Source organism: Pseudorasbora parva, chromosome 16 (assembly GCF_024679245.1).
Source record: "Pseudorasbora parva isolate DD20220531a chromosome 16, ASM2467924v1, whole genome shotgun sequence".
In the NCBI taxonomy this organism is placed as follows: Eukaryota; Metazoa; Chordata; class Actinopteri; order Cypriniformes; family Gobionidae; genus Pseudorasbora; species Pseudorasbora parva.
The window spans coordinates 13814872-13838261 of record NC_090187.1 but is presented as its reverse complement, the minus strand read 5'-3'; the positions used below and the strand labels follow the sequence as shown (position 1 = coordinate 13838261).

General features: G+C 38.4%; 1 protein-coding gene across 3 annotated transcripts in view; it reads right to left on the bottom strand.

Annotated features, from left to right (window-relative positions):
- Positions 1-23390, bottom strand: part of ppfibp2a (PPFIA binding protein 2a) — a 48776-nt gene that overhangs the window by 9155 nt on the left and 16231 nt on the right. For all 3 annotated transcript variants that reach the window (XM_067419275.1, XM_067419276.1, XM_067419277.1), the window contains 18 exons: positions 21459-21614; positions 20156-20248; positions 17778-17889; positions 16596-16628; positions 16106-16167; positions 15308-15383; positions 12092-12186; positions 11930-11994; positions 11806-11848; positions 11479-11520; positions 11141-11270; positions 3890-4022; positions 3416-3535; positions 3148-3295; positions 2203-2314; positions 1630-1718; positions 1418-1540; positions 1176-1301 (listed from right to left, as the gene is read on the bottom strand). In XM_067419275.1, the coding sequence (XP_067275376.1) occupies positions 1176-1301; positions 1418-1540; positions 1630-1718; positions 2203-2314; positions 3148-3295; positions 3416-3535; positions 3890-4022; positions 11141-11270; positions 11479-11520; positions 11806-11848; positions 11930-11994; positions 12092-12186; positions 15308-15383; positions 16106-16167; positions 16596-16628; positions 17778-17889; positions 20156-20248; positions 21459-21614 (1758 nt within the window). The remainder of the gene's footprint in view (positions 1-1175; positions 1302-1417; positions 1541-1629; positions 1719-2202; positions 2315-3147; positions 3296-3415; positions 3536-3889; positions 4023-11140; positions 11271-11478; positions 11521-11805; positions 11849-11929; positions 11995-12091; positions 12187-15307; positions 15384-16105; positions 16168-16595; positions 16629-17777; positions 17890-20155; positions 20249-21458; positions 21615-23390) is intronic.

Here is a 23390-nt window from a genome sequence, read left to right as displayed (position 1 = left end):
TTTGTCATTTTTAACTGTTCAAAACAGAGCCTGCGTGTCAGGAAATTGTTTATCCTGTTGTGCCCTCTACAGGCCAGCAACTAGTCGACGTCAAGCTTAAAGCGACATGGCAGAGCATTAAGGTCGACTAGTCGATTAGTCGACTAGTCAGTGCAACCCCTAATACAAGACCATTGATAATCTCGCTCGATCTTGGGCTCCACGCAAGATCTCACCCTGTAGGGTCAAAATGATCGTAAGAACATTGAGAAAAAATACCAGAACCACACGGGGGGACTTAGTTAATGACCTTTAGAGAGCTGGGACCAAAGTAACAAAGGCTACCATCAGTAACACACACTACGCCACTAGGGACTCAAATCCTGCAGTTCCAGACATGTCCCCCTTCTTAAGCCAGTACATGCCCAGGCCCGTCTGAAGTTTGCTAGAGAGCATTTGGATGATCCAGAAGAGGATTGCTCATATGGTCAGATGAAACCAATGAAACTTGTTGTGTTTGGAGGAGAACAAATGCTGAGTTGCACCATACCTACTGTGAAGCATGGGGTTAGACACATCATGCTTTGGGGCTGTTTTTACCAGGTACCAGGACGACTAATCCGTGTAAAGGAAATAATTAATGGGGCCATGTATAATGAGATTTGTCCAAAAAGGAAATTTCTGTCATTAATTAGCTACTCACCCTCAAGTTGTTCCAAACCCGTAAGATTGTTATGCCAGCTCATTACTGGGTAGCTTCTGCGTCACCACCACATGCATGCGTCATGGTGCTAATGTGGTGCTCAGCGTCGGCCAATAATGAGCTGGCGTTCTGACGTAGAACTCGGAAGCTCTGCACTGTGTTTACTATGTGAACAGTGACAGGGAAAATAAGAAATTAATGAATAAAGTTGTTTTTTTTTTTGTTTTGTTTTTTGGGGGGGGGGGGGGGGGGGGTTGCACGCAAAAAGTATTCTCATTACTTCATAACATTAAGGTTGAACCACTGTAGTCACAAGGACTATTTTAAAAATATTTTTACTACTTTTCTGGGCCTTGAAATTTGTTATGGTGTTGCTGTCTATAGGAAGGTCAAAATATGAAGGTGTTACGTGTTTGGAACAACATTAGGGAGTAATTAATGACAGAAATTGCATTTCAGAAATTACACAAGTGACCAGTGAACGATAACTTACAATTAGGCCTCCATGAACGCCGCTGCCTCTTAGGTTTGGAGCATATTCGGCCAAATCCACTGACCTCAACCACTCCATCACTCGATGGTTGGACCACTGCACCACCTCAGAGGGAGATGTCTTATTCTGTAGAAAAACAAAAACAAAACAGTCTTTCAGTGTTACAGCACAAAGAGTTAACAGAAGCTTTGACTATCCATGCGTGCATGCATTTTTATGCATGTTTCTGTGATTCGTCTTACCTCATCCCCTGGCCTGCGTCTCAAGCAGTTTGAGTTAAACTTGTTGACATGGAGGACATGGATGGCACATTTAATGCTCAGATGATGGAGTTGACTGGTGACTTTTAGGAATAAGAGATCGTTCTGAAAAAAAGAACATCAGTTTCATGTAAAATATGTGTACTCTTCCATGGCATTTTTGATGGAAGGATAGAGGGAACGTTTGGTCTTACCACTGTTAGATACTGCAACATGCGACCATCAACCTTGCTTTCGTAGAACTGATCTTTGTACTGTGGTAAACCAATGTCATCAAGCCAACCTACAAAATTAGGAGGTGAAAGTCTGCACTTGAACTGGCATGCAGAAAACACGTTAACCGAATCGCTTTTAGCAAAAGAAAGTAGTTTCGATGAAAAAAAAACTCAAATCCACATTTCTTATAAAAAAGATACAAAATCTCAGTGTAAAACTGAAAAAAAACAAACAAATCAAAGTCCAAATCAAACTGAGAACAAACGTAAAAGTAATGCATTTAAATGTAAAAAAAGAAAGAAAATAATTTGCAGCTTTTAAATTGCATTATAAAAAGGATAGTTACAGCCCTTAATTATGATTAGCTGAGCCATGTTCGAAGCTCTGTGCTGTGTCATGCCTAACAACACCCCTTAACAGTTTTAAAATCAAACCGCAATGCCTTGGGACATATTGCTTTATTTTAAAATGGCATTCACCATTTATTAATCATTTTAATGTTCTTAAAGTATTTGTCCAAATCTAGCTAATTTTTTAATATTAGTACATACGTGTAACCCAGATGTGATCCAGTTCTGAAGATTTCTCCATCGTCTTGTTACTTAAAGCTCTCAGAGCGAGTTGCAGCTTCTTTCTGTGCAGAGGATGTTTAATACAAATCTCCTGTTTAAAACAGAGCACACCAGTCATCAGAACTCTTTAGTGAGACTTGTACACATGTCTATCTTAAGGGTTGATAATATAATTTATTGGGATTGGTCCAAAAATAACAAAAACTACGATTTTATTCAGCATCAGTCTTCTCTACCGCGTTTGTTTTCAAACCTCAAATAAAGATTCAAACGGCCATGAATCAGTGAATCGATCAATGATGCCAATGTCATGTGATTTCAGCATTTCAGAATTGATTCACTTATTCATGGCCGTTTGAATCTTTATTTGAGTTTTGAAAACAAACGAGGAAGAGAAGACTGCTGCTGAATAAAATCATAGTTTTTGTAAATTTTGGACCAAAATGCATTTTCGATGCTTCAAGAGATTCTAATCAACCAACTGATGTCACATATGGACTACTTTGATGATGTTTGTATTAGCTTTCTGGACATGGACAGTACAGTGTGCATAGACTGCATATGCTCTGGGACTAAAATATAAAGTATCTTAAACTGTGTTCTGAAGATGAACGGAGGTCTTATGGGTGTGGAACAACATTAGAGTGAGTCATTAATGACATCGATTTCATTTTTGGGTGAACTAACCCTTTAAGAAACAAACTGTGGTTGGTCATTTTACATCATGTTGCATCAACTTTATTATGGGGACATTTAAGATTTGATTTTGTCACTTGCTTGCAAAAAATGTCCAAGCAAAATCATCTGCAAATTACTGTTACTAATATAATCCATAGTGGCAGGCCTACATATATCTCAACAGCTAAATAACCACAATATGAAATTATACAAATAAATATACAAAAATTATACAAAATAATAAACCTTCTCAAGCTCCTGTGGGGTGGCAGAGAGGAGGGTTTGTCCACTATCCACCCACTGACGGGCCAAACTTACATACTGACCCAAACCACAATCTTCCAGCCAACCACACACCTGCTCTGTCGTCCACTTAGCGAAGGGTGTGTGGGAACTGATTAAGAGAAGATTATAACATGATCAGAGCAATAACTGTTTTTTTTATCTGTTATATAAAGCAGATCAAGTCCCTCCAATGTCTATTGCAGCTGCCTTTTCATTATGGGAACTTTACCGGGATGAGTGTCCAGAATCAGGTGTCCGTGTTAGCCGTGGCCCAGCTGTAGCCCTAAACCCTCCTCTCCTGAACTGAGTGGGCCCCAAATCATCTGACAGAACACCTGTTCTCTTTATCCTCAATACAAACACACATGGTACACTTTAGTATGGGGAACATATAGTCACTATTTACTACGACTTTTGCCTCAATAACCTCCTAATTTACTGCTTATTAATAGTTAGGATAAAGCGGTGTAGAATAAGGTCATGCAGAATAAACAATTAATATGTGCTTCAAAAGTACAAAAAACAGCAAATATCCTAGTAATATGCTAATAAGCAAATAGTTAATAGTTAATATTAAAAGTGTTACCACACACATTCTCCGATGCATGCATGATCTCAGAATCTTGTTAATTTTTAGCTTACACAGAGAAGGTGGGGGTAATTGTTGCGTTTTTACAATTTCTCCTTGTTATAATCAACTTACTTTCCAAAAAGTTTGCGAATGCTGGTATTTTTGAAGTTTTCCTGTAACACAGGAGACCGCTGGCCAGAGTCAGCACCAGAACACACTGAAGAAGGATCAGTAGCATTTGTGTCCTTCATTTTCTCTGTAATCCCTGTAGGGAACACAGTTAAATAAATAATTAATAAATGAAACATATATAAATAAATAAAACTATACCTGAGTGGCAATTGCAATAAGGCAGCAACAGAATGCTGTCTTGGTGCTATTAAGGATTTATCAAGAGGAGTCAACATGAGATAAACATCCATATACTTATTTATATTCGGATTTTCTTTGTATTAGGTTCTTAATTTTTTAGTTGCTTTGTATTGTTTTGTATCTGCACTTGGATCCAGATGTTGTTTGGCACATATTATTTTGACTTGTCCCACAGTTTGAATCAAATAAAAAAATAAAAAGATTCACATAAATAGATTTACAATGAAAGTACAGTGGATCAGTAGCACAGTGGCAAATTATTCAGCAGAAAAAAAGAAATGCAAAGCTTTTTTTAGTTTTTTTAAATTTAATTTCAATTTAATTTATTCAAGCTGTACACTTGTTGTCACGCCCTCACAATCGGCAGTCACTGCCACGCCCACTCGTTCCCCATCACCATCATTCTGAACACCTGGGCATCATCACCATTCACCACTATATCAACCCGGCTCACCTTCACTCCCATTGTCTGGTCTCGCACCGATCCCGTCACTGAATACCTGTGTAGTGATTTTTACTTTTGTCCACCCAAGGACACTAAGTAAGGTAGTGATTGGTACTCACGTCACCGCTGACGTTGTGAATTTTGGATCACACGTCATTTAAGGTGTGATTATGAGTACATCAGATGACCACCTTCCCCCCTGTTAGTTTGGGACACTAGTCAAGGCCTTTTACCTTGGCTGTATGAGAACACTCCGCACAGGAGGCTGCCCAGTCCTTTATAATGAATGTAAAGGGGGAAGAGTTGGTCAGCTTATTTATCTGAAAGATTGGTGAGATTTCTAACTTGTAGAGCCTTTTCTGCCTTATCAGCACAAGGAAGACACAATTGTAATAAAATAGATTTTATTAACAAAAGATAAACAGAACAATTAACACAACTACTAAATGAATACAATGAATGATAAAGGAATAAAGTGCGTAAAATGCATAAAATACATGTGAGTAAGTTAAGTGTGGCTATAGAAGAGTTACGTTATCTTATGGAAAGATAAACTGTTGTTTCTCTGAAATTAAGGTGAAGAACCTTATTATGTATCAAACAAATAAACAAAAGATTATTTGTTATTAACTAGCATCAGTTATATTACCTCTAATGTAAATTAGAAAATCATATACTGATAATATACAACAATGCCAAGGTCTCTAGAAAGAGGTTTGGTTAAGTGATATTTACGTTCCACGTGGTTGAGTAAGCAGTCCGATGGTGATGACTTCTTCCAATGGTTTTGCTGGGAGACAGTGCAGTGAAGAAAGGAGCTGAAATCTGAACAGACTCAGAACTTGGTGAACTGTTTGTCTCTCGCGTGGAGGAGACTCAGAACCTGGTTGCTCTGTCACAGTCTAATCCTCGGCAGACAGACTCAGAACTTGGTGAACTGTTTGTCTCTCGGATGTGGAGACTCAGGAACCAGGAGTGTCTATTGAAAGGGTACCTTTATCCTTTTCCGAATAGGAGGAGATTGCAATTTGGCGCTTCTCCATTTCAGTGTTGCTATTGGCTGCTGGCATCAGAAAGGGCACACAGTGTGGCCCACACTTCTTTCCCCTGTGGAACTCATTTGCATACTGTACACAGTTAGAAGTCTTTAAAGTGTCTTTAAAGTTCATCAATGCATTTCTCACTTTCCAAACCACCATCAGAATACCCTTGGCAATATACTAAACAAATAGACACCAAACATGATGGAAAAAGATTGAACTGTCATGTGTTCATTCATTTTTTCATTAACAGCTGAATTTGTGGAAGATGTTGCATTACAAATAGCTGTCACTGAGAATACTTATTTATCTGAATAAGTATGAGATGGATGTGTGTAGTTTACATCAGTCTTAAGGTTTCCAAACATAGTTGTGAATGGATTTGGATGGATCAGTTTTGGTCTTTCTTTGTTTCACCCACTACTGCTGAGGTCCTGAGGAATGTTTATGGTTGTCACAAATCAGGACATTAGGGATCCGTCTCTAGATGGGTGAAGGGCAGAAACTGCATGTGGACCAATGAGAAGTCCTGTCCTTCCTGGGCTTGGTACTAGAGGTCTTCTTCTTGCCCTCAAAGAGGTGTCTGGATGTTGTCCAAGCATCTTTATCTGATGGGTTGGACATCTTGTTTGTGCTAGTCCAACAAGATCCAATCAAAATGGAGCAAACCTTTGTCCACTGTTATGGGCAAAGAGGGGCCCGGCCATAAACTGGGCCCTGGAATTCTGGTGTCCACTACACCTGTCCTGCCTAGAAGCCTTCACCTATCTTCGTCTTCAACATCGTCCTCTTCGTCTGCACCATCGTCTTCACCATCATCATCCTTCGTCTGAGTGTCACCATCCCTTTAAGTATCACCTGTGTCTGAAACCTCTGAATAATAAACCTTGCACTTGCACTAATCCCTCTGTGTCCTCGTCTGTGTCTAACAGAAGACCAGACCAAATGCAGAGCTTTTCGGACACAGGCGGGGACCGCACTGCAGACCACTTCAACACGCTGGTTCACGCTGTACGGTCCTCACTGGTTAATGACACTTCCTCCACCGCTGCCCCTGCTAGCGTATCAACAACTGCACCACCGGTCAAGAAGGACGGAGGCTTGCGGCCGTGTATCGACTACCATCACCTTAATTCTCAGACTGTCAAGTTCAGTTATCCTCTTCCTCTGGTTCCATCCACGCTAGAACAGCTCCGTGGGGCAACCATCTTACCCATGCTTGATCTCAGAAGAGCCTATAACCTCATTTGCAAGGGAGACGAGTGGAAGACAGCCTTCATCACTCCCTCAGGTCACTATGAATATCGGGTGATGCCGTATGGGCTGTCCAACTCACCCTCCGTCTTCCAAAATTACATGAATGAGGTATTTAGTGAATTCTTAAACAAGTTTGTCATCGTCTATACCGATGATATCCTCATCTATTCTACTGACCTGAGGGAGCATAAGGAGCATGTCCGTCAAGTCCTGCAAAAGCTACGAGACCATCACCTTTATCTCAAGCTCTAGAAGTGCAAGTTCCACGTCTCCACTGTCCAGTTTCTTGGGTACATCATAGACAACCACGGAGTCAAGATGGACAGGAGGAAGGTGGACACCATCACCCATTGGCCTTAGCCTACTACCATCAAAGAGCTGCAGCGCTTCCTGGAATTCGCCAACTTCCACTGCCACTTCATAAAGAATTACAGCCTGCTCAGCTCCTCACTCACCTCTCTGCTCCAGAACCGGCCCAAGTCTCTGTCCTGGACTCCATCGGCCACGGAGGCCTTCCACCAGTTGAAGAACGCCTTCCAGTCTGCTCCGATCCTGGTCCACCCCAATCCTCATCTTCCGTTTATCGTCGAAGTGGACGCCTCATCGACCGGGGTCAGAGCGGTTCTGTCTCAGCAGAAGGGGACACCGTTACGACTCCATCCATGTGCCTTCTTCCCCAAGAAGCTGTCCCCGGCGGAGCAGAACTACGACATCGGGAACCAGGAGCTCCTGGCGATCAAGCTCGCCCTGGAGGAATGGAGACACTGGCTGGAGGGAGCAGAACACCCATTTGTCCCAAGTCATCACCTCTTCTTCACCAGATTCAATTTCAAGGTGATGTACCGCTCAGGGAACCAGAACAACTGGGCAGATGCCCTTTCTCGTCTTCACCAAGCCAACCCAGAGCCAGAGCACCTTGAGACCATCCTCCTCCAGCCATGGTTGTCAGCCCGATCCAGTGGGCGCTCCACGAGCAGTTCCAACAGGAGAACGCCCAACAGCCTGCTCACCCGGGAGGTCCAGAAGAGCACCTCTACATCCCATCTCACCATCACCTGCCCCTTCTGGACTTAGCTCATTCTTCACCGGGCTCTGGACACCCAGGCAGGAGAAGGACCCTCTCGCTCCTTCGCCACCGTTACTGGTGGTCCGCCATGCCTCGGAACATCTCCCAATTCGTCAAGGGATGTTCAGTCTGTGCCATTGCCAACACCCCTAGGAAACTCCCTGAGGGCAAGCTGGTCCCTCATCTGGTCCCCGAGCGACCCTGAACCCATCTGGGGATCAACTTCATGACCGACCTGCCATTATCCCACGGTTTAACATGTATCCTAGTCGTTGTCGACCGATTTTCAAAATCCTGAAAACTCATCCCCTTCAAAGGCTTACCTACAGCGTTGGAAACCGCTGGAGGCACTCTTCACCCAAGTCTTCTGACATTTTGGGCTTCCGGAAGACATTGTTTCCGACCGAGGACCCCAATTCATCTCTAGAGTGTGGACCGCCTTCTTCCGTCTCCTAGGGGTATCCGTCAGCCTCTCGTCATGTTACCATCCTCAGACCAATGGCCAGACTAAACGGAAGATCCAGGAGATCAGGAGATTCCTGAGGCTATACTGCCAGAATCAGGAGAGATGGAGCCTGTATCTGCCCTGGGCCGAATATGCCCAGAATTCGCTCCAACAGTCCAACACAGAGCTTACCTCGTTCCAATGTGTCCACGGCTACCAACCACAGCTCTTCCCCTGGACGGGTGAGTGCTCGGAGGTCCCAGCGGTGGATTACTGATTCCGCAACTCCAGTAGGCAGTCCGGAGACATTAGTACCATGATGACGCCAAACGCGGACCCACGCCGTGGTACCAGCCAGGCCAGAAGGTCTGGCTATCAACGAGAGACATTCGTGTCCGGCGGACTTGCCGATAGCTGAGTCCCCGATACATCGGACCATTCTCGGTAGACAGGCAGCTGAACGAAGTCACCTACCGCCTTCACCTTCCACCCACCTATAAAATATCACCATCATTTCATGTATCCCTACTCAAGCCCTTCACTGAACCTTTCCCTTCTTCACCCACAGATCCTGGTGATGGTGCCGTACCTCCTCCTCCTACCATCGACGCCGATCCCGTCACTGATTACCTGTCCTGCCTAGAAGCCTTCACCTATCTTCACCTATCTTCATCATCGTCCTCTTCGTCTTCACCTTCATCATCTTCACCATCACCATCCTTCGTCTAAGTGTCACCATCCCTTTGAGTATCACCTGTGTCTGAAACCTCTGAATAATAATCCTTGCCCTTGCACTAATCCCTCTATGTCCTCGTCTGTGTCTGACACTTGTTTTGAGGTAGGACTACTTTTCTAGAGGGAGGAACTAAGTAACCCTACCTCAGTTTTATTTATAACTGACATAATCTCTGTTCGATTTTTCCTTCATGTCAGTTAAGAATAGTTAGGGTTAACCCTAAACCCCGGATATTACTGTCATAATTTTTCCACAGGTGTGGCCCATAACCATTTTTTTTTTCATTATTTACAGGGGCTAGTCTATGACTTTTCTGGCATACATTCAGAATGTCAGTGTTTTACTCCCACCACCCGTGTAAAATTTCCCTGGCCGATTTACCTACTGTTTTTTGTTAAACACCATCAACATGTGGCAATTTAATTGCTGTCTGAATCCACATCTCTGCGTTTTCATAATAGATTGCTTCACTGTTTACAACCTCTTTGACCACTGTGGTCACTGAGCCCTGTATTGTTGCGCTTCGCTGTAATTTGGATGCATTTTAAAGATCTAGCCTGCACTTTTATTACTTAATTGCTGAAAAGTATTTACAAGAATAATCTTTTATTACCTCTCAAAAGAGAAAGAGAAGAAAAACAAACATTTGACATGGGCTATTGTTACGGCAGTAATTAACGTTATATACATTACATTAGCTGCATTATGTTAACCTCATGTAAATAAGAGGCTGTATTAACTAATTTCCACTTATTTCCACTTTTTAAAAATGATTTCCTATCTTCCTATTTTTTTCAAGAGAATATTTAAATAATTAAATAATTAATAATTTCCAATTATTAAATTAAATATGAATTTATTCTTTATTTATTCTATGAATTTATATTTCAAGCTGACATTTTATTTAAAGCAGACAATCATTCGACTGACCACGTGAGTAACGCGTTACCAGGTAACTAGTCCACCGTGTGAATAAATCGCCACCCGATGCATGAATTTTATCACTAAGGAGCCAGGTAAATGTATTTTCACGGATGTCTACACGAGAAACAATTACCGTCCAAATAGGGCTAAGTGAGTGAAAGGGGGAAATGGTGTAAGAATAGATGGAGCGATCTCTCTCTTTTGTGGAATTACCGTCATTACAGTGTTTTAGTTTTAGCCATGGTTTTGTGTAAGTTTACATGCAATTACATTTTTACAACAACAAAGAACACTCTGTTGAAGTTTTTTGGTCTTCAGCACTATTAGCTTATTGTTAGATATTTATATTTAAAATGAAAGCAGCTGTGCTAATGGAGCAGGAGAAACTAACAGGGCAGGTTTAGACAGGCCAGTTTCCAGTCTCCGTGCATGTCAAAGCATGTTTGGGCATCTGGCAGTGATTTGCCTGCCTTCAATCAAGCTTCAGTCACAGGGTGGGTCCTGAACAGGTGGGGCCCATATGATAGTTGATCTGGCCTCTGGTAGAGACCCTTTCATTACAGCCCATCAAAGGCACCGGGTTTTAGGGATGGTAGAAGTGGTTTTACTCCAGAATAGGGGTGGAGGAGAGACTTGAAATATACAGTACATTTGAGTCACATACAAAGTACTTTACCAGAAACAAGTGGGGAGCTATACCTAAAATGGGCATCAAGACATGACCAAACACACACATACACAAAAAAAATCTAGCTGGGAATTGAGAACCTGGTTACAATAAAATATAAATAGCAACAGGTTCATGGATTCAGTTGTAATTATTAAGGTCAGTGTATGTCTATAACTGCTCTGATACGTTGTGTAAAATGTTAATAAACTGGTTGATAACTTTACATGTCAGTCATATGGACTTTTCAAGGTCAGTTCTTGGCAAGAACAAGCTCCAATAAGGTCCAGACTTTATTTTGATAGTCAATATGCAAGCTTAACTGTTCTCTAATAAAAACTGTCAAGTTATTACATGATAAATCCCCCTTGGCATAAAAGCATTAGCAGTTACTTCAAAACATGACAAGGTACTTTGAAAGGGTCTCATACTAAGGTTGATGTCTTCATTTGTGTTCTCCGGAGTCCTTTGGTCTGGTGTGTCACTCGTCTCACAGTCTTTATTCTCTGGGTGACTCAACACTGCTGGGAGTGTCTGATGTCTTTTATCAGTAGGTTGAATCTATAAAAATGAGTAAGAAGTGAAGAAAAGGTTAATACTGGCTGCTGCAGACATTTTTAATCATTATAATGTTAATCATGTTTAATCATTATAATCAGTCTTCAGAAGCCACATATGAATTCAGAATTATACCACTGCCAGTGACAACATGGCTATATTTTTTATACTGTCTTATTTAATATATAATGATGACAGATTAAGTCTATACCTCCTCTGATAGAACAGGCTCAACCAGTTTCCCATTCACGGCCTAAAAAAATATATGATGAATCATTGTAACGGATTTTGGAATGTCAACAAAATTTTAAGATTTGTATAAGCACTGTTGCAAACCACACGCACACGCACACGCACATGCACGCACACGCACATGCACACGCACACGCACACACACACACACACACACACACACACACACACACACACACACACACACACACACACACACACACACACACACACTAACACACACAAATAACTAAATCCTTGTCAACACCTAAACTGTAAATAATTCAAATTCATTCTTTGGTCAAACCTTTTGTGATGAGCTGCCTTTAAAGTCCTCCAAACTGATGGACCTGTGTGAAAACAACATTATGTGATGTTGATGTGACATCAATTTTTGAAATGAGGATATTTGGATGCACAGACTCTTTTACCTGGAGTTTGCATCTTTCTGAGAAGAAAATGAAGACAGCAGAGGAGATGAGCTACTGAAGGTCAGCTTTATCAGAGGCAAAAAAAAAAAAAGAAATACAGAACATGTTCAGGAAGTGATGTATCACAGTGTCAGCAACCACCTATACTACATCTACACACACCTCAGTGTGAGCTGTATGGGGTAAAGTCTTCATCTTTACAGTCCCATTCTGCTTTCCATCTTCACTGCTGTTGTGTACTGATTTGTCTCCGGTGCCTATGGAAGATATATGTTTGTTCAACTACTGATATTATGATTCACTTTGTGTATGATAGACTTTTAGGGCCAGCTATACTAAACAGGGCAAATTACCGTGAGTGCGCAATTCCATTATGGGATGGGAGTGGACAGTTCTGTGCGTGATCTACTGATGACACGCAAATTAATGAACACAGATGAAGCCGGATGATTTCCATTATGACCTACCTGTTAGCATCTGTTTTAAGAAATGCTTTTTTGGGTGGTAAATAATGATGCAAACATCAGTAAATTTAAAGGGATGAATGAATTTTTATCCCATGAAAATTATCCCATGATTTACTATATTTACTATATATGACATTCTTCTTTCAGACGAATAAATGTTGAGTTATATTAAAAAAGTCCTGTTTAATCCAAGCTTTACAATGGCAGAGATTGTTGTTCTGTTTTTGAAGTCCATACAAATACATCTGTCTGTCAAATAACATGCTTCACACTGCTCCGGGAAGTTTATAAAGGCCTTCTGAAGCAAATCGTTGCGTTTGTGTAAGAAAAATATCCACATTTAAAACTATTTGAATTAAAGTTCCGGCTGATTGCTGTCCGTGGAGTAGTGTTGAAAGTGCCTTCTTTGAGTTCAAGATGCGTACGCTAGGGTTTAGATTCCCTGATTAGATTTAGGTTTAGACCCGGGCTCAGTCTCGGGCTCGGGCTGAGATTTTCTGACACTATCCTTGGGCCGGGTCGGGCCGGGCCCTTTATCAAGCGTTTGAGTTTGAGACATCATTCCTTTTTTAGTCTAATTGGGTGGGCAGAAAGCTATGCCATAATCAGAAATAATATATATTTGCACAGGATTAGTATTCAATGGGGAACTCTGGTGATTTGTAATAATTGCAGAGAATGTCTGTGATCTTAATCCCAATGCGAATTGGCCTTGTCTATAATTTGTTAAGTAAAAATTCCCCCGCAAATTACCTAACATATTTCGCCGAACACCGAGGGCCCTGTGATAATAGTAGTCCCGTGCGAATTGGCATCTCTGTGATTTGGCCAGGATTAGGCGGATTGTATATAATTTTTGCAAGTTTTTTGTTTTTTGATCTTTATCTTTCACAAAGCATGGAGGCTGCATTCATAATGAGCACTGTTATGAATTCCCTCACGTATTATACATTCACTTTAGAATGAGAACCAATTTGTAAGCAAATGGATTGAATGGTGTGTTTAATTTTAATATTATTAATGTTCTTAATGAGAAAAATTAAAACAGAACATTACAGTGGCAAGCTTGCTTAAATGGGCGCTTTTACATTTAGCTTTGAAACTGAATCGTCCGCTATTGTCAGCTTCTCTCACTGATAATGAAATCCGACTCCTGCCGCTGGTCTGTGCTTAGTTCAGTTTTTAATTGTAGCGTCTGTTCTCTAACTGAATGAAATTATTTTTATTACTATAAAACTACCAAAACGATATCGATACATATGACTGTTTATGATTTCATACAGCTATATCTATAATGAAAAAACATGTACAAGTCTTGACATCAAGACTTGATGTCAAGTATAAGACAGTATAAGACAGGGTGCAGTATAAGACATGTTATACTGCACCCCATAAACACAACCAAGCCTAGAAACATAACACAGAACCACCCTTTTAACTAAATCTTTTCGTTTCGAATCGTTTCATTTAAAAGTAGACATGTCAAGCTTTCTCTATGCATATTTCTCATGTCTGTGAGGCAAGTAGCCTGCTGAGTTTCAGTTTATTTATGAGACGCGCTCCAGTTCATGAGCAACTCACGCTCAAGATGTCATGTCACGATTATAGACTGCTATTTGCTTTTTATTTATTAAATCCAGGCAATTGGCCAAATAAACCTTTATTAAAATGAATTTACAATTTTATACAAAATGAAATAATTCTTTATACAAAACAAAACTTAATATTAAACAAAATAGAACCACCAAAATAATTTCTGACTCACTCGAATCTTTGCACTTATCATAATCATATGAAATGTAAAAAATAATATTATGATAATCAATGTTAGTTTTAACATGGGTCACACCGGTCCGCTTCGCTGCACTCGGCTCATTACAGGCTGGTTCTCGTCAGAATGCCCACGTATTAAAAATGGTCGGGTTTAAATTGGGCTTGGGCTCATAATTACAGTTAATGTGTTGGGCCGGGCCGGGCCGGGTCGGGCCGGGCTCGGACACAACGTGCACGGGCTCGGTTAGGGTCAGCCTTGATTTTTTTTGAGCCCAATCTAAGCTCTAGTGTATAGACGAGAGTAACTGGTAGTGTAAGTCTTTGAACTGCAGAGGCACTTTCAACACTTTTTAAAGGTTAAACTGAACACGGAAGGCGATCGGCCGACACTTTACATAATAAAGTTTTAAATATTGTTTTTTTTTATTATTTATAAATTATTTAAATTAATGTAATTTATTAATGATATTATAAATTATATTATTTATTAACCTCCCGGAGCTGTGTGGAGCACGTTATTTGACGGACAGATGCATTTTTATGGACTTCTAAAACAGAACAACAATCCCTGCCATTATAAATCTTGGATTAGCCAGGACTTTTTTAATATAACAACTTTTATCCGTCTGAAAGAAGAATGTCATATACACCTAGGATGACTTGACGGTGAGTAAATAATGGGCTAATTTTCATTTTTGGGTGAACTAAACATTTACAAGCGCAAACCTTTGAAAATCACCTTACACGATTGATTTAAATATTCTCCTCCCATAGATTTTGCGCCTGAAAGGGAAACTCCTACAAATAGCCACAAAAAAATGTGTCCATGCCTTTTCACTGCGTGTCTTTAGTAAATCCTGATAGTAGTTTTTTTAATGCCAAAAGAGGTTTTGCACTTGGTACAAGCTAGTAAATCTAGCCTTAGATCGCAATGCCATGTCCAATTTCTAAACAAATAATTCTTAATTTGATGATTTATTTAAACTTGATTAGCAAAACATTTATCACTTGACTTTGACAGAAATAGTTGCTAATCAGAAAACTCTGTTGTGCCAATTTTCTATACACTTTAATGATGGAATGTCCTTTTTGTAGTGGATTTGCTGTTAAAACGAGGCAAAACGTTTGAAGAATTTACCTTGAACTAAAGCCATGATGTCATTCATCTCTCTAAACTTGCTGAGGAGAAGAGTGAGCTCTTCTATTCGACGATCCTGAAACAACTTTGAATGTTAATATTAATAACCCACACAAATATTTAGTGAATAATTAAACAAATAAATGACAATAAATTAAGCATCACATTATTAAGGGTATAAAACTTGTGACATGAGCAGAAATTTAATTATTATTATTATTTTTTTATTTTTATTTCAAATGGCAAGGCAGTATCCTATAAGTCCAAGTATTGGGCATGTCTGGGGAAACCAGACATTCTACACACTTAAGTCCATTAACACAGGGGAGTGTGACGAACAAAGGACCCAGTGTGCTCAAAATGACTCTTGCTCACCCTGTAATCATGGCGAGGAAAGTGTGTTTATACAAAGAGCTATATTTGGAATTTCTTTTAGTGGCCATAACAATTTTGGACTTTAGTTTTTAAATACTTAACATTTAAAATAGTGTTTAAATAAAAATAAAAAATAAAATAAAATGAAATAAAATAAAATAAAATAAAATAAAATAAAATAAAATAAAATAAAATAAAATAAAATAAAATAAAATAAAATAAAATAAAATAAAATAAAATAAAATAAAAAAATAAAATAAAATAAAATAAAATAAAATAAAATAAAATAAAATAAAATAAAATAAAACAAAAACAATACAATACAATACAATAAAAAATAAATAAAATACAATAAAAATATATATATATATCTTTTTTTTACATTTCAAAATGTAAAATCAAAAATGAAAGAACTATGTATACCTTTTCATTATTGGCAGCAATAAGTGATTCCATTCCTGTCTTTAACCTTTGTAGCTCTTGATCTACAAAAAAATAAAAAAGAGATAAATAAATGAAATAGACAAAGATTTTTAAACAACACCATAACAGTGAAATATGGTGCAGCCCTGCACAATACTATTTGTGCAAGATATGCAAGATGATCTGAAATGTTGAAGATCTACTACCCTGAAAATAATTAAAGTTTACAGACATGGAAAACAGAAATGACACTGGTCTTTAACTTCCCAGAGGAAAGCTGTAAAAAAAAGGGGAGCAATAAATGGTTATGACTTCATTTTAGAGTCACCAGCTTACAAGACATGCGCACAGCCATGAGTTTATTAGGTCACATAAAACAATAAGACAAGTGAGAACTCACACAATCAAATGCAGAAATTAGTGTACAGATGAATTCTGCATTTAACTTTCTAGCAATTTGTGTGAGGTAGTGTAATATAAACAAGCTTACGTTTGGTATTGATTCTCCTTCTGTATATCTCCTCTAATGGTTAGTGAATGACAGTAAGAACAAAAAACAAAACAAAACAAAAAAAAACATTAGCTTCCACAACACACAGAAAATGCAAAAAGCAATTATTAACAACTGCTGTTAATATAAGTGATTGACCGATATATATTTTTCAAAAGGGCAAGATCTAAAGAGCAAGGCAGCCAATGACCAGTGTAATGCAGAACACATTTAAAGAGTAATTTATGTGCCACTATAAACTGCACCATTAGGTATTGAACGAATAATGACTAGCTGTGCCCAAAATCGTGTACTGTCAGGGTATTTACCGCCTTTAATGAAGAACTTCTCGGCCATACGCTACTAACTTGCTACTAACTGTCTTGAGCTACTAACATTTAAATGAATTATTTGATTCAATGGACTTATTGCGTACATGCTTTTACATTGTACTTATAAGAAATTAGAAATACCTTAAAACAATTACAAATGTTATTAATTTCTGTAACACTATTCCCTTACCTCTTAACCCACCCTTTAACCTGTGCCTAACCTTACCCGTATCCCACCTCAATCATAAATCACAAAGGTGTTTTACAATACATCATGAACAAAATAAGTACATTGTATATAGCTTAGTAGTTAAAGACATCTAATATAACATGTGACCAAAGATTGTTCTATAAAATATGCATTTGCTCACACTACTTCCTTTATATATTGTCAAATGACCTACAACATCAGCTTCACACTTGGCAGACGCAGTAGGATGTCTGGGTTATTTGTTCTTATTATTTTATATATTTTTATATTTGCTCTTTTATGAATAATGCTTTTCAATGTAGACATACGTCTTATACTGCTATTCAAATATAGTACTGTATCTAAGTAACTTCATTTGAATGCTGAGACTGCATGCAAAACAGGTTTCCCTGAACATTCGTACTGTCTGCTGTTGAGACAAACTAATGATCTAAAACCACTCAGTTAATTAGCCAATATACACTTATGAGATAAATATCTCAAATGGACAAATATCGGCTAATCTATCAGTCTATCACTAATTAACATGCAGAGGATTTAGACAGCTGTGAAAAAATGCAAAGAGCTAAATTGCCCTCAACATTAGTATTGACTGCATCATGACAGGCATTTAGAGAGATTTGAGGGAGAAAGCATTACCTCTTTCTCCACTGTCCACAGACACTGGAGCGCTGGAGAGCAGCTGAGCCTGTAGATTCTCTATTTCAGAGTTCTTACAGCTTAACATCTGCTGTAAACTCACAATCTCAGCCTGAAAGAGGAGAATGATTTCTGTCATTATAATGTTGCCAAAAAAAAAAATGAATTCACTAAAACTGTTTACATGATTAACAAGTCATAGTAATCATTATGTACTAAAGTACTTATGAACTTTTTTTATGTATGTAGTATGATATACATACTAATCCACATTCAAAATACAGACCAATTACTAAAACTGCAATGTTACATGGTTACATGTGTCAATTACAACTGCCAGCTATTAACATATGGTTCATTTTTATTAATTAACATATGGTTAACAAGCCCACATTTATTTTTACAATGTATTTTAAGGCAACATAGTTTCAATGTAATTACACAAAGTAAAGTTTCTGAGTATTATTAATTAAATACATTACTTGGTGACAGGGTTTGTTTTAGGAATAGTTGCTGGTAATTATGATTAATTTACTATGAATACTTTAGTAAGTACATGCAACTAAATCGCATAAAATTAAAGTCATTGTTACATTACTCAAGTAATGAGTAATATGAATTAACTACATGTACTTACCATATGGTTATGGTAGGATTAGGGGTTGGGTGAGGGTTAGTTGCATGTAATTATGCATAATTTACTGTTATTAATATGGTAAGTACATGTAACATATGTAACAAGGACAGTGTAAAATAAAGGGTTACCAAATAAAGTGTTTGTTACATTGGGGCGGTTGTAGAAATAGCACAATGATTTAACAATAACTCTCTAATAGCAAATACACCGGAAACAGAACCACACATAACTCAAATGACACAGAACTATGAACAGAAGAAACTAAGGGTATAAATACAAAGAGCAAACAAGATATACAGGTGAATGTAAACCATAGAAACTAACTAGCATACCAAACTCTAAACTGTAACAATATCAACATCAATTCAGTATTTATCAACCATCAATATTATAGGTTTGTGGTTCTGTAAATAAAAAAAAGTCATTGTTATTTATTAAAGCCGCACTTGGCTACTTTTGCTCTCGGGGTCCCCCTACAGTTTGGAAAAAATAATGTCCTCAACTACTGTCGTAAGCTCTGTAATCCTACAACAGGGGTTGCCATCGCGCGTGCATTTGTTGACATGACAACCCTGATAGCCCTGAACTAGTGATGCGTGGGTCGTCTCATAACCCGCGGACCCCGTATGTCTATTTAATGGTCGCGGGTGCGCGGCGGGTTGTAAAAATATATACAGTGGTGCGTTGCGGGCCAAATAACTTTATAAAAGTGGCGCCGCGGGTTGGTGCAGCGCTAACAGTTCCCCGGAACACTGCAAGAGGAGTTCGAGTTCTTCTGGCGTCGCGTGTGAAATGTCTTCATCCCAGGTAACGTTACAGTCAGTGGCATATGTTTCAGCATGTCATATGAATATAATTTCATGGGTTTTATTTTTTTCAAACGCCAAATAATCACGATGCTCACGTTTACAAGCCAGCGTCATTATAGTAGTCTGTTGGTTACCGTTTTACAGAATCTATATGATACTTCAGTTCAATGTTTGAGTGGTAGCTCACCGTAACAAGCATGACAGCATCGGTCGGGCACGCCTCCTTCAGCTCACGCCGACGAGCAAACGCTGGTCACATTTTGATCCTCGTCCTGCCTTTAATCCCATCACTTTTTCGTTTCCTCTTATTGCTTTCCTCCAACAAATCCTTTTCTGTCTTATGTGTCTGTGCTGCTTCGGACATGACTATATTATCCGACGAACAAAGTTGGGCTCGCACGTCCGAATTTAAGGAAGTGTGGGTGTTGGTGGAAGTGACGTATATGCCGTAAAGCAGTCGAATTTTGTAGTTCTTTTTGTTCTCGGGTTACTACCCGAAACCCGAAGTTTAAAAGTACGATTAAAAACGATACAGACCCCATCAAGCTAGGGCAGACGTGTCATTCAACCTATTGTAAGTCGATTTATCATCACAAGAGTCTTAAAAAATATATTATGAAGGTTGAAAAGTTACCTAGTGTTGCTTTAATCTGCTTCAGATATTTTGTCTTATTATGTCTCAGATCTTATTTGCGTATATCGATACATATGAATATCAATACTTGCCATACAACATTTGATAATTACATGATTTGAAATTACATGTCAACAATGCTGGATGCTATTGTTTCTTAGATCGCAAGTTTGAAAATATGGAAGTACAACGTAGATTTCAAAGCTACAGTGGAATATTATCAGTGAATAACAACTTAAATTTGGACCTGTTCTGCAAACAAGACAAAAAAATATGAGTCAAATTTGTGAGGCAGTACCTGTGTCACCTTGAGCTTCTGCTCACACTGCATCTTTTCTTGTTCCAGCTCGTCAACTCGATGCTTGAGCGTCTTGAGCTCCTGGTGCAGGTTCTTTATAATATTGCACACAATAAAATATACATACAAATAATTAGCAAACATTATAACATATGTATTCCTCAAATTCCCCCACTGAATGGTCTTTTTTCTAAAAAAAAAAAAAAAAATGACCATGGTAATACTTTTTGCATAAATACCATTGATACCAGAGTTGTGATACATTATTGTAATACATTGTGGTCACCATGTTAAATTTAGGAAGGATTTCCCAATCCTGTTACTGGAGAACTACCTTTCTGCAGAGGTGAGGCCCAACCCTGCTCTAACACCTGTCTTAATTATCTGGTTTATGTGTGTCTGATTGCAGGAGGGTTGTAGGGAGCTGAAATTTTACCAGCTGAAATCAACTCCAGGAAAAGGACTGGACTCCCTTCTGTAAGGATTAAACAATAGAAAAAATGTTCTGGCAATTTAAACATAACCACAGCCCCAAAACTACAACTAACAGGTAATAAACAGTAACAGTAGAGCTCCGGAAGTACAAGTCACATTTTAACAGTCATTCCAGTCCTGCCTGAACTTTGTCACATAAAATAAAATAAATATATGCTGCTGTTGAAGCCATACATAAATTTGATTTAAACACAATAGTTGAATAGCTAATTCAATGGTTCCCTCTTAACCCAAAAATCTGAAAAGAGTTATACTGCAGCCAGATCAGATAATGAACTGCAGCTAGCAGGATAGTTTTTGCAGGCTAGCAAGAAAATATTAACTACCACTGATGTAGCATGGGATTTTTTAGAGGTAGAACATAAAACACAGAGAAGAAATTACACAATTTCTTATGTAAGAAAGCCCCACCACCCCCACCCCAAATTATTAAATTTTTTGCGATGCTTAATATGATCCCAGTAGGATGTTTGTAAAAATGCAGCAATTAAAAAACATTGCACTGTAAATATTAGGTACAAACCTGAAATGCCTCTGGAGAAAATAAATGGAAAAATACAAGGCCGAGTAAAAACTGTGTGGTCACTGATGAGCTCTAAAACAATGATTAATCCATAACAATACATACTTATAAAAGATGTCATCCCTTTTATATAAAACACTTCTAACACTAATTCATAAGCACAGAAAATGTACTTGGCAACAATCACAGACTGTGCAATCCAAGGGGTGCCTCCACTTTCTATTCCACAGTGACCACAGTTCCACAGTGTTTGAGTTTGTCTAAATGTCCAGATCTAAGACCTACCACTGGCTCTGGCTCAGTCAGAAAGGCTTGCACTGGCTCACTGCCACAACATTCCTCTGGGACCATCTCCGCTGGCTTCTCTGGGATCTTACTAGAGATCTCCTGCCGAATCCTACACATCTGCTCCTGAAGCTCGCTAATCAGATTCACTACGCTCTGTCAGAGAGGAATTGGGATAGTAAAGAGAGGAAGAACAAACAAAAGGTAAGAGAAGGTGGAAATAATGGATTATGGGAAGCAGACCTGCAGTGGTTTCCTTCCTATCTCTATTCTTCAGGTTACTTGAATAAATCTAGAGTCCTTATCTTTTCCCAGTCATTAGCAATTGTGCACAGCAACATAAGATAATATGACTATCTATAATTTAGTGGAATTACACATAGACAGCATTACAAATAGCATTACAAGCAGTTAGTAGCATTAAAAACACTAGGTCTATTTCAAATATGAGATTATTTTAATATAGATTCAGATTTTTATTTTGAAATAGTGATGAACATGAAAAATCATGAAAGATTGGTAAAAACCTCAGTTTGTTTTCATGCCAAGAGTTCAAAAGATAACATGCATTCGATTTTATGAAAAAAGGTCTGAAAATGTTCTAAATATAAAGAAAGAAAGAAAAAAGAAAAGAAAAAAAAAATAATATATATATATATATATATATATATATATATATATATATATATATATATATATATATATATATATATATTATTCATTTGTGATGTTAATTCAATTATTTTTAAACTGCCCATACTACTTCTGAATAGGATGTCTACTTCATAAATTGTATGACAGTTATGAATATATATGTTTCAGATAACGCAAACCATATATGGAAATGTAGGTGCTCCTATATGGTCAGTAATGGAGCTTCGTTGCATCTAGTGAAAATTTTGGCACTGTGCCAAATAAAATCTTACTGAAAGCAAATTTATTGAGATGTCAACCTAAAATTTGGAAGACAACTTGTTTAGATTTTTGGATTTGATTTTCTTGCAGTTTTAGAGTCCAACATGTTTTGTAAAATATATATTTTATATAAAATAAATGAATGATTATACTTTCACATTGCACATTTTCATAAACTCAAACGTTTGGGGTGACACAAAAACGTTTGGAGTATGTTACATAGGTGCCCCTTAATGAAAAAAACAAAAACAAAAAAAACACCAACTGTTGTTTTTCATTTTACATGCACATTTTATACTCTGCATTTTACATACATACACTCACCAAAAGGATTATTAGGAACACCATACTAATACTATGTTTGACTACCTTTCACCTTCAGAACTGCCTTAATTATATGTGGCATTTTTTTAAAAAAATGTGCTGAAAGCATTCTTTAGAAATGTTGGCCCATATGGATAGGATATGATCTTGCAGTTGATGGAGATTTGTGGGATGCACATCCAGGGCACGGATCCTCCCGTTACACCACATCCCAAAGATGCTCTATTGGGTTGAGATCTGGTGTCTGTGGGGGCCATTTTAGTACAGTGAACTCATAATCATGTTTAAGAATCCAATTTTAAATGATTCGAGCTTTGTGGCTTTGTCAATTATCCTGCTGGAAGTAGCCACCAGAGGATGGGTACATGGTGGTCATAAAGGGATGGACATGGTCAGAAACAATGCTCAGGTAGGCCGTGGCATTTAAACGATGCCCAATTGGCACTAAGGGGCCTAAAGTGTGCCAAGAAAATATCCCCCACGCCATTACACCACCACCAGCAGCCTGCACAGTGGTAACAAGACATGATAGATCCATGTTCTCATTCTGTTCACGCCAAATTCTGACTCTACCATCTGAATGTCTCAACAGAAATTGAGACTCATCAGACCAGGCAACATTTTTCCAGTCTTCAACTGTCCAATTTTGGTGAGCTTGTGCAAATTGCAGCCTCTTTTCCTATTTGTAGTGGA